This window comes from Crinia signifera, chromosome 4 (genome assembly GCF_055691185.1).
Source record: "Crinia signifera chromosome 4, ASM5569118v1, whole genome shotgun sequence".
Classification (NCBI taxonomy): domain Eukaryota; kingdom Metazoa; phylum Chordata; class Amphibia; order Anura; family Myobatrachidae; genus Crinia; species Crinia signifera.
In genome coordinates, this window is record NC_139220.1 from 264,701,637 (window position 1) to 264,715,187 (window position 13,551).

Below are 13,551 nucleotides of genomic sequence, written 5' to 3' on the forward strand. Positions count from 1 at the left end.
CTGACTAAAGCAATGTCAACTATTTGCTCGTGTCGGATCACAGTGAGGTCAAACCTTCAAAGTTTAAAAACTGAAAAAGAACAAGTGTCCTCACTAAACAAATATACGGTCACTTGCAATGTAAATTGTATATGCTGTGAACGTACAGTTGCAGGAAGCTGTACATAACTTTTCTTTTTCACTGAACACATTAAAGTGAGATCCAAATGTTGGGCGGATTCTGCAGGCAGTTTCTTCAGAGCTTAATTGCTTTTGTGCAACATGGGGTGAACATTGCTCTTTGCCTAAAACCCATCAGCATGGGCACAACTGCGCTCTTGTCGTGGCTTACATATGTCAAGCAGAAAATGACCATGGTAAATCACTTGCTGTGGTGTAACAACTGCTTGAATATTGTGGATAGAAAAACTTAGTGAGCACCTGAGACGCTGCCTTGCCGAATACCCTCGGAATCATGTGAAGGAATGTGTACGAGAACACACCCCCTCACATGTCTCCTCTAGCAGGGGAAATCATTCGATGGTCTCTGACCATCAAATGATTTCTCCTGCCTTCGCAAATGGAAGACTAAAAACTGACTTTTATTTACGAGCGCAATGCTGAAGATGCCGCTGGCATCCTGTGATGTCTGCTGCCTTCCCCCCCGCAGGCATTAACCGGCCCGCGTACTCATGGGAATGCCCAGCGTTTTCATGGGGATGCCCATAAAACACTGGTCGTTCCCATGGGCCAGCGACTTCACCGCCCCCATCTGCCTCCGACCCTCCTTCCCTGCAATGAAAGGCCTGGCGACTGTGTAACTCACCGATGCCATTCGTTGCTGGGGTCTGCATATGTGAAAATATACGCTTGCGCAGACCCCCAAACATCGGAGGTTTCCAATGAATCGTAATTAGGCCCAATGTTTTGTCTTGAAACAAGATCTCTTCTATAGAACGCGCTCTGATTGGAACTGTTAAACAGAGCCAATTAGATGCAACAGAAGGTAGTGGGAGCCATTTAGGAAACTTGGGGGACTGGGTTGAATAAAGCTGGTTCTATCCCCACCATGTCTGGCTATGCCCACTGCTACAGTAGGAAATATTTGCTCATTGTTCTTCTAAGCAGCCCCAGGCAAATTCAGGGAAAACATACAAACTCCACTCATCACCCTAGTCTGGAATCGAATTTATAACCCCACTCTATAATTTCTGATGTAATTCTAGAAACACCCAAACACAAAAAAAAAAAAAAACGCCTAAATAAAACCCAAGCTGCACAACCTTCTTCTCTCTGGTGGAAACATATAGTACTGTAGGCTCCTGTGTAGTCAGAGGCAGGGCCGCCAATAGGGGGGTGCTGTGAGTACAGCTGTCCTGAGCCCCGGCCTCTGGAAGGGCCCGGGCAGCTCACTTTGACAACCGCAACCCCCGACTGCCTCCGCTGCGCTCAGTGCGCTAAAAAAAGCAGGTCCCTGAGTGCAGGCTTATTCAACCCAGGACGCCGGCGGCCAATTAAAATGCTGCACTGGCTTTTGAGCCAATCAGAGCTCACATACCGGCAGACAATCAGAGTGTCTGTTGGTATGCGAGCTCTGATTGCCTCACCAGCCGGTGCTGCATTTTAATTGGCCACCGGCATCCTGAAATGAAGAAGCCTGCGCTCTGGGACCTCTGGGCTGCAGCTCAGCAGGAGATGGGGAGCAGGAGCTGGGTTACGGTAGGTCAAGTGTGGTGAGGAGGCCTGGGGCCCGGTCAGGAAATGAGTCCCGGGCCCCAAAATTCCTGATGGCAGCTCTGGTCAGAGGTGCATACTATCAACCAGCAATGTGTAAGAGGCGGGTGCAGCTTAAATGTATATTCACTTTGCACACATGCCTTAATTATTACACCTCTAGTACTGTTGCTTAGTCATTGGATTGTATATTTTGCAATTTTGGCTGTAATATTCACATTTTCATTAAACGCTTCATTTTAAAAGAAATATAAGGGTGTCATTTTATTCCTCTGATTTTTAAATGCTGGGAAATATAGCTTCGCTTTCACAAGCGCTCCATAACCATTTTAATGTCATATTAAGTAAGAAATAGAGTTTGAAGTCCGTCACGAAGGCCCGGAATGAAACCTGCACATTGGCTCCATTTAAATGGAGTTTATGCCTTCATTGCTTGCCACTGTATCTTTTAATAGAGAAATAATCAGGCAGTGTTACAGTGTCAGTGCATTCTGTATTGACCTAATAAATTAAACCCAGTAAAAGAGTCAGTAGATAGCATAGTACTTACTCTGCTGATATAATAAAGTAAATTATCACTGTTCCAATACTGAACACAAACACCAAAATGACCTAGAGAAGGAGAGAGAACATTACAACATATTTATAGGTAATGAGGAATACTACATTAACGATATTGATAGATAATAAAAGCGTTATGACCACTGCAATATCTTCCAATAAAAACACTCTGCATAGATGTATGTGGACAGTAATGTAATCCTACATCTTCAGAGACATTAAAGGTTAAGGAAAGAAGCATTGACGCTTGGCGTGGACATTAATTTGCATTTCTATAAATACAGAAGGATTTTACCTCCATTAAATAAGCATTTAAAACTTATTAGATTTCAAAGATGAAATGAGCCAATTTCTCTTATCTCTAGGTTTATATAATCTGATTGCGTCTTAATTCTCCTGCTGAAGTAATGGAACAAAACAATACTTTGACATCAATAACATCATAAACATTTAGAGGTTAGTCAATGGGCTATAGTAGACTTCACTGTGACCTTGAGCAGGCACATGAGAAACTTCATTGTAAACTACTGCCAATGGAAAAGTGATGTTCTACTTGTGCCTGTTCTCAGCCCAACCACTTGACAAACAGGACTGGGCCAAGGGAGGCCATTCTGGTTGACTCGTAAGCAGCAAATTTAACTACTTTGTTAGCCAACTAACGCCACCCCCCCGCTGGATGCCGAATGTCCTGAGGCCTGCAAATGGATGCTTTGCGTAAAAATCCATTTGCAGCCTTGTATGCGGGCCCGAAAACATTCGATGGTTGCTGACCATCGAATGATTTCTGAAGCACTCGCTAATCCAAGTCATGGTGAGAACAGGGCAGGCAGCTGACATCCGGTGAGGTCATCTGCCCACCCCCAGAAGGCAGGAAGCCACCCCGTTCGCATTGGGGCGTCCATGGTTTTTCCTGGGCACACCCAGTGTTTTTGTGGGTATGCCCAGGAAATGCCCCCAGCATGCCACCTGTACACCCACCCTGCTGCGAGTGACAGGAGACTATGCAAGTCTCCAGGGCGCCCGCAGTGAAGGCCTGTGCATGTGTGCTAGAGCCATTGCAAAGCCTAATACTAGAAGAATGTCTTACAAAAAAAATGGTGTGTATTGCGCTGCTTGATATATGGTAAATAATACTTAGAATATACACCTTTTGTGCAAAAAGTGAATGAACCAGGACACACTGCTTGAACAATATACATTTTATATGGTAAGATATATCATAAAAACACAATATACATACATTTACAGAATCACAGAAATACACATTCAATAAAATATATTAAAATAAATATATATGTTCAAATGAAAAGATACTGATACTGTAAATTATATATATATATAATATTTATTAATATTGTATTGCATTGTATTGATGTGTTTTTTTTTTTATATAATTTAATGAATTATTTGTTTATTATTTATTTATTTTTAATTGTTTATTTATCTAATTATTTATTATTATTTTTTTACTTCATCTCCTCAAAATTTCAGTCGATAAATTTTGTTGTTTGCTATGTTAATCTGTGTATCAGAAATTTAATAAAAATCACTCAATTTAAAAAAAAAAAAAAAATATATATATATATATATATATATATATATATATATATATATATATATATATATATATATATATATATATATATATATATATATAGTGACTGATTTTATATAGAAATATAACTGGACGTTATTTTGGGGAGCTCGGCTGTTAGTATAAAGCAAGATGGATTGTATCTAATGTTATAGGCTGGCATATATCAATTAGCGGTGGTATCCACTGTTTGTTAGTATTTCAAATGTGGTCCACAGTATGATATTTGGGTACTTGTGTACTTTCACGGCTCCCATCGCATGCCATCGCTTGCCATATGTAGTGGCATGCGATGCGATTTTTTTGATAAAATCGCATGCGATCTGATGCGATGTCATTTTTCACAGAAATTATGGACATGAGTTGACATCATGTAAAATGCATCCCAAATGTCCTTTTTCACACTGTACCACCCCCACTATCAACGCCAACCCGAAGCGTGGCGAGCGCAGCGAGCCCGAGAGGGGCGGCGGTACGCGTCCTACGACCTTTTCATACCCCCACTATCCACATCGGCGCGGAGTTGAGAATAAAAAGTGTGGTGAGCGCAGCGAGCCACCGAGCCCGAAGCGTGGTGAGCCCCGCGAGGGGCCGCGGATACCTTCACAGGTATCCGTGTCCCCTCGCGGGCTTCAAAGGTATCCGCGTCCGCTCGCCACGCTTCGGGCTCGGTGGCTCGCTGCGCTCGCCACACTTCCTATTCTCAACTCCACGCCGATGTGGATAGTGGGGGTATGAAAAGGTCGTAGGACGCGTACCGCCGCCGCTCGCCACGCTTCGGGTTGGCGTTGATAGTGGGGGTGGTACAGTGTGAAAAATGACATTTTACATGATTTCAACTCATGTCCATAATTTCTGTGAAAAATTACATCACATTGCATCGCATCAGATCGCATGTGATCTCATGCTATCGCATGCGATGCGATTTTTCCCTGTACGAATCATATCGTGGAAGCAGTGAAAGTACACAAGTACTGATATTTGTTAGTAGATGGAAGCAATAAGCATAGAGACCGGCAGTCTATTAGCATGTAGGCAAACACGCATTTAGGAAGGGATTCAGCCGAAATCTAGTGGTTAATGCAGGGGTTAATTGCAGTAGTTTATAGCGTGGTCATACGGTTATCTCACCCCTTAGATGGCGATCTGTATCGATGCTGGGTCTGCTGGTTGCTCCCTTTGGAGGGGGGGGGGGGGGCGGCTGATGGTTGTCCCGTGTGAGGCACCTTTACGTCCAATGTGGATGACGTCAACGCGTTTCGTTTAATTGGTTACATGGAAACTCTCTCATCCGTCTTGAGAAAGTTTCCATGTAACCAAGGAAACAAAACGCGTTGACGTCATCCACATTGGGCTTTTGGGCTGTCCGCTGCTATACACGTGTTTGCTGTATCCACAGTCTTTGGCATCTAACTTGGGCTTCCGTCCAGCAGTATTCTTTGCAGTCTGTTTGACTCGGACGCTCCCGCCACATGTGGAGGAAGTGCAGGCTGCCGGTGCCCATTAAAGGGGCCCCACACGGGACAACTATCAGCCGCCCCCTCCGAACGGAGCATCCAGCAGACCCGGCAGTAGCGCACGCAGGGTGGGGTTCTGAGTACCCAGAAACCCCCCAGGAGTCTAAGGACCCTAAGCTGAAAGCTGAGGGTCCCCTCTTTCCATGGGTACAAGGATTTTAAAAATCGGCCCTTGGGAACCGGAGATACAGTATCTGACTTCAAAGCAGTGGTCCCCATCCAAGCCTGTTAATTGCTCTTCCCAGTCAGATATTTCAGGTTTTGTTTAACTTAGAGTTTTTCTGAGGGTATATTCCAAAAGCTGGGACTCTCCCCCTTTAATAAACACTAGTAGCTTCTCTCTAATGTTCCCAGAACCAGAGAGATTAGCCTTCCAGCAGCTGGTTACTGCTCCAGCTCCACAGACCAGCTATGTAGTTTTATATACTCGTTGGCAGATTGCTCTGCCTCGTGAACTCTGATCCCCTAGTCCCCAATACCATTTGGTGGGTGGGATTCTCTAGTTTTTAATTCCATTAAAATCTAAGAAATCAATTTCCGGGAACTGGAGATATCTGCAGTCATGCAAGCTGTCCTCCCACCAGAAAATTATGAATAATAAGCCCACTCCACTATACACCCCTCCTCTGCATATTACACATCCTCTACCACCCTGGAAGTTATGTATCAGGGCCCTTCCTCCCACCCCATCTCCCACCATCTGTGCAGTAAAGAAGTAATTAGTGGAAATTACTGATCCAGGCCCTACATGCTGAGCGGTTGATATAATACCCCCTACCACCCGCGGGACATCAAAGCTTCCCCCACCCCTACCACTGGAGGACCGGTAGGGGCCCCAATACATTGCTATGCCCAGGGGTCTGCACTGCTTTTGACGCCCTGTATGTATGTATGTATATATATTATTAATATACATTTGGTCTATCTATAATAATAATTTAACTGACCCGGCATATACTGGGTCACCTAAGTGTCCATCTCTGTGCTTTGCTCCGCCCCTCTGGAAAGCACCTTCTGAAAATCCTGCGTTTGCCCCTGCCCAGCATCGATACAGATCGCCATCTAAGGGGTGAGATAACCGTATGACCACGCTATAAACTACCGCAATTAACCCCTGCATTAACCACTAGATTTCGGCTGAATCCCTTCCTAAATGCGTGTTTGCCTACGTGCTAATAGACTGCCGGTCTCAAAGCTTATTGCTTCCATCTACTAACAAATATCATACTGTGAACCCCATTTGAAATACTAACAAACAGTGGATACCACCGCTAATTGATATATGCCAGCCTATAACATTGGATACAATCCATCTTGCTTTATACTAACAGCGGAGCTCCCCAAAATAACGTTCAGTTATATTTCTATATAAAATCAGTCACTATATATATATATATATATATATATATATATATATATATATGATCTTTTATTTTATTGAATGTGTATCTCTGTAATTCTGTAAATGTACTGGTATGTATATTGTGTTTTTATGACATATCTTAAAAAATAAAATTTATATTGTTCAAGCAGTGTGTCCTGGTTCATTCACTTTTTGCACAAAAGGTGTATATTCGAAGTATTATTTACCATATATCAAGCAGCGCAATACACACCATTTTTTGTCTTTTTTCTTTGTAAACTCCATTGTGGGTAAAGGCAGACCCAAGGGTGATGTCTGCGGCAGCTGATATATACAACCCTTTATATTGTGTATTTATATCATACTTAACTAAATTTAAGCGCCAGGAAGTTTGTTAACTGAGATTTGGTCTATGACCATCTTTCGGTGAGCAAAGAAACGTGTTTTATAAGACGGTCTTGTCTACATCACAGTGACACCTGGAATCCTTGCTACTCACCAAGACCCTGCCCATAAAGGACTGTGCAGAAAGCAGCAACTCCACGAAGTATATCACCCGGGTGCTGACATCCGGGCGCCCTTCTGTCCTTTCCTCATTCTCTGTCAACTGTTCGGAAGCAGACGCGAACGTGTCTCTCTAGAACACAGTGATTTATATAAATACAGGTTGAGTATACCTTTTTCAAATATCCGTTATCCAAATTATTCCAAAAAACATAGTCTCCAACATTTACTTTTATTTATTGTTTTGCTAAAAACCTACTGGGTACATCTGTAACTGGCTCTATTGGGGAAATGATATGTAATGCTTGGCATTCAAAGTCAGTGTCTGAGATAGTACACAAACTTTGTTTCATGTTTTAAAACCTTGTTTTGTGCACAAATAAAATAGATTTGTGTGAATTCCATGTGTTTGATGTCTTTATACAACAGAAATGCAATATACATCAAGATACAGATGGAACCCCTCTCATGTTTGCTCGGCTCTCACCAGAAGGTCCTCGCTGGCGAGAGGGACTCCATCGGACTGGGATGCGCGTGCGTCTCACATGCACGTGTGTCCCAGTCTCTTGGAGGCTGGGCAGCGGGTCCCTGTCCGTCTCCACTTAAGAGAGATGGGCAGGGTTAGGGGGGGGGGAATTGGGGGCGGTGATGGGGACCGCCGATGGGGGTGGGAAGCTCCGTCGCCATGGGGCGCGCTCCCTCTGGGCGGGAGCTGGCAGGGGCTGGCGATTTCTTAGAGAATTCCCGCAAGAACCAGGCCGGCTCCAACTGTACAGCATTGTAATATAAAAATATTCTGAAATATGGAATAATCCGTTATCCAAAATACTTCTGATCCTGAGCATTTTGGATAAGGGATACTCAACCTGTAACTTGTTGTGTCAGAGTATTGGCATTACTCATTGCCGAACAGGGATGAGAAAGAGCAGTAACATCCTATTATACTGCATCAGCTCTGTGTCCCCAGCAGGAAACATGGAATGATGTCTCCTGTTAAAATAGACTTGGAAGAGGTCCAGTAAATTCAACACCTCTTAAGCTGTGAAAACCCGGGGTGATTTCAGCACATATCGCTGGCAATATGGTCAACCAGCCCGAAGCGTAGCGAGCGCAGCGAGCCCCGCGAGGGGACGCGGATACCTTCACAGGTAAACGTGGCCCTACGCGGGCTTCACAGGTATCCACGTCCCCTCGCCACGCTTCGGGCTCGGTGGCTCGCTGCGCTCGCCACACTATTCTATTCTCAACTCCACGCCGACGTGGATAGTGGGGGTATGAAAAGGTCGGAGGACGCGTACCGCTGCGATCGCCACGCTTCGGGTTGGCGTGGATCGTGGGGTGGCGTTACAAATTTGGGGGGACATTTAAGTGTTAATTGTGCCTATTTGGGCTCTGTAGCCCATTTAACATTGATTCCTATGGCCAAATCGCGCCCATTGAAGCATTGAATGTAAAATCGCGGGCAGCACTAAATTTAACATTGAACCCTATGGGAAATCGCGGTGATCGCGGGCATCGCGTCGCGGCCGTTAATGTACTGGCCGTGATGCCCGCGATCACCGCAATGGGCGCCCAACTAAGTAAAGAGTACCAAATAAACAATGATAATAATAATAATAGTCAGCAGTTTTGTATGGTAAACAACCATGTCAGCAAAAGCAGATACAGTAGGGCATAAATGTGTCTGCAATAACCGCTGCAATACTAGGGTCAGCAAGAGTAAGCATAGCAGCGGCAGCCGAGCAGAATGCCAAGGATTGGGCTGGACAGTTTGATTGCTAGACTACAGGCTCTATTGTAGTGCCCTGAGCCTCATCTACCACCCTGTGCCTCTCTATGCCCTATCTACTGCCCTGCGTCTCTCTATGCCCTATCTACTGCCCTGCGCCACTCTTTGCCCTATCTACCACCCTGCGCCTCTCTTTGCCCTATCTACCGCCCTGTGCCTCTCTATGCCCTCCTTACCGGCTAACATATCAATATCTCCTTCCTACTACCATGTGTTTTTGGAGTTATAGCCACAAATATACTTTAATAAATGTGCCCCATAGTGAGAGGATGTAGTGTAGTGATGCAGTTCATTGCTCTAGTTTGGGGATAGTGAGCACATTGAAATACTGTATATGTAAGGCTTGATTCTGAGGTGTATAATGTAGCCATTGTTTTCAATCATGAATACCGTGCATGCCTCCAGATGTTAACCACACGAAGCCGTAGATTGAAATTGCATGCAATTGAGGCAGGGGTCCCCAAACCAATATCTTGCTTAGGACCCCATAAGATCTAAATCTGCCACTGCCTTTTCCCACCATCCATTTCTCGGTGACACTGGCAAATCCCAGTAGGCACCACTGCTCCCACAGTTCCCGGAGAAGATCTGGCAAGACCTTGATCGGCACCAACTCCAGCAGCACCAGAAAGCACTCACATCCCAGCGCAATCTGTTCTGATGGCGCCGCATCCCTCTAGGACCCAGCGCTTCAGGCTGCAGCCTAATCAGTCTATTGGTTAATCAGGCCCTGGTTAACTATATGGAGAGTATATAAGTAGTCTAAGAAAAATATTAAATATTTAAATAGCTGTATTTCGGAAACATGAGATATGTAAATTTTTCAAAAATCTGTCAAAAACACACAAGCAGCATATTTCCAAATCTCCATAGCAGCGCTATTATAATGCCACTTTTACATTTTGACACATATTTAACATTAGTTCTTCAAATTGTTTGAGCTTATTTGTTGACGCAATTTTTGAGATAATCATAATAAAAAAAAAAAATTTTTCTTCACAAAGCCTATTGTGTTGAACTGTATATCATAGAAAAGGACATAAAAATAACACAGTAAAATCCTGCTATAGTGATTAGGAAATATGCTGGTTCTGGGTTTTTGACAGATTTTTGAAAAATGTACATGGTCATATTTTGAAAACCACAGGAGATATTTACATAAAATTTGTATTTTACTTTGGCTACAAAATCTGCACTAGTGAGGTAAAATGTTAACAAATTTTGGGTGGGATGCACTAACATACCCTCCAACATGACCCATTCCATTAGGTACAATATGCTCTGTTCCTGGACTTCCCTCTTAATGTATGATTGCCATCACCTGTGTTGAACTAATTCATTTATAAGAAAGGTGACAGCAATCATATAAGTAAGAGGGAAATCCGGGAACAGAGCATTTCGTACCTTATGGAATGGGCCATGTTGGAGGGTATGCGCTAAAGCAGTGGTCAGGGAAATCGGTCCTCATTACCCCACACAGTGCATGTTTTGCTGGTAACCCAGCAGGTGCACAGGTGTACTAATTACTCAGACACATTTTATAAGGTCCGCAGGTGGAGTAATTATTTCACATGTGATTCTGTGAGGAGACCTGCAAAACATGCACTGCATGGGGTAATGAGGACCGAGTTCCCTGACCACTGTACTAAAGCAAAAATGCGGTAATAACCCAGCTACCGGGCCCCCTGACTCTCTCCATGAGGGAGAAAATGCTCTGTTCCTGGGCTTCCCTGGTAATGTATGATTGCCATCACCTGTGGTGAGCTACTGTAGTTAATTGTATAGAATGGTGTTTCACCACAGGTGATGGCAATCATACATTACCAGGGAAGTCCAGGAACAGGGCATTTTCTCCCTCATGGAGACAGTCAGGTAGGCAAGTGTGTTTTTGTTACAATGCAATGTGCTAGGTGGGCAGGTAGGTGACATTACTCACAAAAACAAGAACTATTGTTTGGTGGGATGTAATTTATCTGTATGTATTAAAAAAAAAAAATACTTTCACCATCAGTTATATTACATGTTCCAAAATAGACTTTGGGACCTGATGTTAATCTGACAGAAGATCCATGACACCTGCATTACTAAAAAATAGTGATTTAGTTGTATATTGTCAAACACAGTTACAGGTTTGTACATGGAAAGCTGTAATCTGTAATCTTGCACAGAGATGAGTCTGGAAGTAATGGAAATAGGTGCTTAGAACCTGTAAACTATTTGCCAGATAAGACCACAGATCAGTGAAATGCTGCTGTAGGTTAGTATTTTTAGTTAGCCCAGTGGTTCCCAAACACAGTCCTCACAACATGACAACAATTAGGGATATCACTGCTTGTGCACAGATGGTATAATCAAACTGAATCAGTTACCAATTATTACACCTGTGTTTAAGAATGGATATTCTTAAAACCTGCACTGTTGGGGTGCCTTGAGGACCAATTTTGGAAACCATTGAGATAGCTTCTGAATAATGAGTTATAATTGGTATAACACCAAATATGTTTGTACTTTAAACCATATATAAGATATACTGTACTAGTAAACCTGCTAGAAGCAAAAGGTAGTCTGCTACCTTATGCGTTTGTGTATATGTGAGAAAGAGATGTAGTTTCACTCTTTTCCAGCCAATGGCAGTGTTTCGGAGACTCACGGACACTAGATAATATATATATATATATATATATATATATATATATATATATATATATATATATATATATTGATACGGTATAGCTCATGCCACTTAGTATATCAGCTATCATTACCTGTTTGATCCATGGGACAAGATAAGTCTGCACTATTCTCCATAGCAGTATGAGAATCAGGCCACCAAGAAACACAGTAGCTGAGGAAATGAGAAAAGTCTTCTGCTCCACTGCACAGTGGCTGTGTATTATCCACTTACTCATTCTATCTCTCTCCAGGTGGTAGTTATACTAATGCTTCTAGAAAGTGGAGGAGTTCCACATAGCAACAAATCAGAGCCGAACAATACTTTTCCTAGAATGTACTAGATAAATGACAGCTGCAATCTGATTGGTTGTTGGTTGCTATGGTCAAGACTTTACTTAGTAAACCCCTTGGTCTAGTGGGCAGCACCAGGAGAAAGCATTTAAGGTTATATGCATGGTGGCAGCTGCAGCTGCCAAGTGTTTAGCTAAACTATAAAGCCACATCCTCCTAGCAGTAGTTTTCAGCTACACAGGGGGAGATGTACAACACCTTCAAAAAAAGATAAAGTAAATAAGTTGTGTATAGCATCCAATCAGCTTCTATTGTTTTATAGACTGTGTAGATAAACAATAGCAAGAAGATATTTGGTTGCCACGGGCAACTTCACTTTGTACTGTTGAAAGGTTTATGGGCCAGAATCTCTAAGCTTCAAAAGTGATAAAATAGAGAGTGATAAACAGCCAGCCAATCAGCTCCTGCCTGACATTTTTCAAACTCAGTTAGTGACATGGCAGGTAGGAGCTGATTGGCTGGCTGTTTATCACTATCTATTTTATTACTTTTGAAGCTTAGAGAATCTGGCCCTATATCTCTCCAATATTAAGCTAAAAGTGAAAAGATCAGTGGTATGAGCTTACTTTTTTGCCTAGAACCCGGATAATACTGGATGAGAATCTGCTTTGAGGTTTTTATTCCATATTACATTGGATCTCCTTTAAATTGTTCATAAAAGCAATATTAAAACACACTGGAGGCAGTAGCATATTTATAATGGGTGCAGTATGCATGGTGCACACTGGGCCCCATAGTCCCTGGAGTGCCAACACCGCACACGCTGCACCCATTATTTCAATACTATCCTCTGAAGTCCAGCGATGTGGCAGCAGCGCTTTGGAAATCACTGTAAAAATGGCCACTGTGCCATTTTTCTTAGATATGGGCTTTGGCAGTGGAGTCTGAACTCTCTAGTGCTCAGGCTTCCCAACTCTGGGTTGCCGTTAAATAGTCTGCCATGCCATTTTTCTGGAGATCTGAGCATGCGCAGAAGGGTCTGAGGGGTAGATGGGAAGTGATAAAGTGTCTAGTTTTTATCACCGGCCAATCAGCTCCTAACTGTGTAGTTACAGGCTTGGTTTGAAAATGACAGGTATGAGCTGATTGGCCGGTGATAAAAACCAGATACTTTATCACTTCACCGAGCTTAATAAATCTACTCCCTGGGTTTAGAATCCAGGTGTGTTGCATAAGGGGAATGAAATTAGTCAGCACCTCCAACTGTACAATATCGCAATTCACACCATTGTGCAGCGGGGGGAGGAGGAAAAAATGGCGTAACTATAGCACCGGGAGGGGGGGGGGTGCTGTGCATATGGGGGCGCCGGGGGCTGCTGTGCTATAGTTATACCTCCCCCCAATCCCCTGCAGGCTTACCTATTTTGCTGGTCCCGGCGGCTCTGTTCTTCTGCTGAGGACCACCACAAAATGGCCGTCCCATATAGCACACAGTTCTCTGAAACTGTCTGCTGTATGGGGGCGGACATTTTGTGGTGGTCCTCAG

The 13,551-nt window shown here is 43.4% G+C and overlaps 1 protein-coding gene across 3 annotated transcripts in view; it reads right to left on the minus strand.

The window, feature by feature from the left end:
- KCNU1 (potassium calcium-activated channel subfamily U member 1) overlaps positions 1-12,142 on the minus strand; it is a 212,969-nt gene extending 200,827 nt beyond the window's left edge. For 2 of the 3 annotated variants that reach the window (XM_083184484.1, XM_083184483.1), the window contains exons 1-3: positions 11,807-12,141; positions 7,248-7,385; positions 2,264-2,325 (exon numbers count right to left, since the gene is read on the minus strand). In XM_083184484.1, the coding sequence (XP_083040610.1) occupies positions 2,264-2,325; positions 7,248-7,385; positions 11,807-11,950 (344 nt within the window). In that variant the 5' untranslated portion in view covers positions 11,951-12,141. Of the gene's footprint in view, positions 1-2,263; positions 2,326-7,247; positions 7,386-11,806 lie in introns of all 3 variants that reach the window. The other variant, XM_083184485.1, reaches the window with a different exon arrangement.
- Between the last annotated feature and the right edge of the window lie 1,409 nt (positions 12,143-13,551).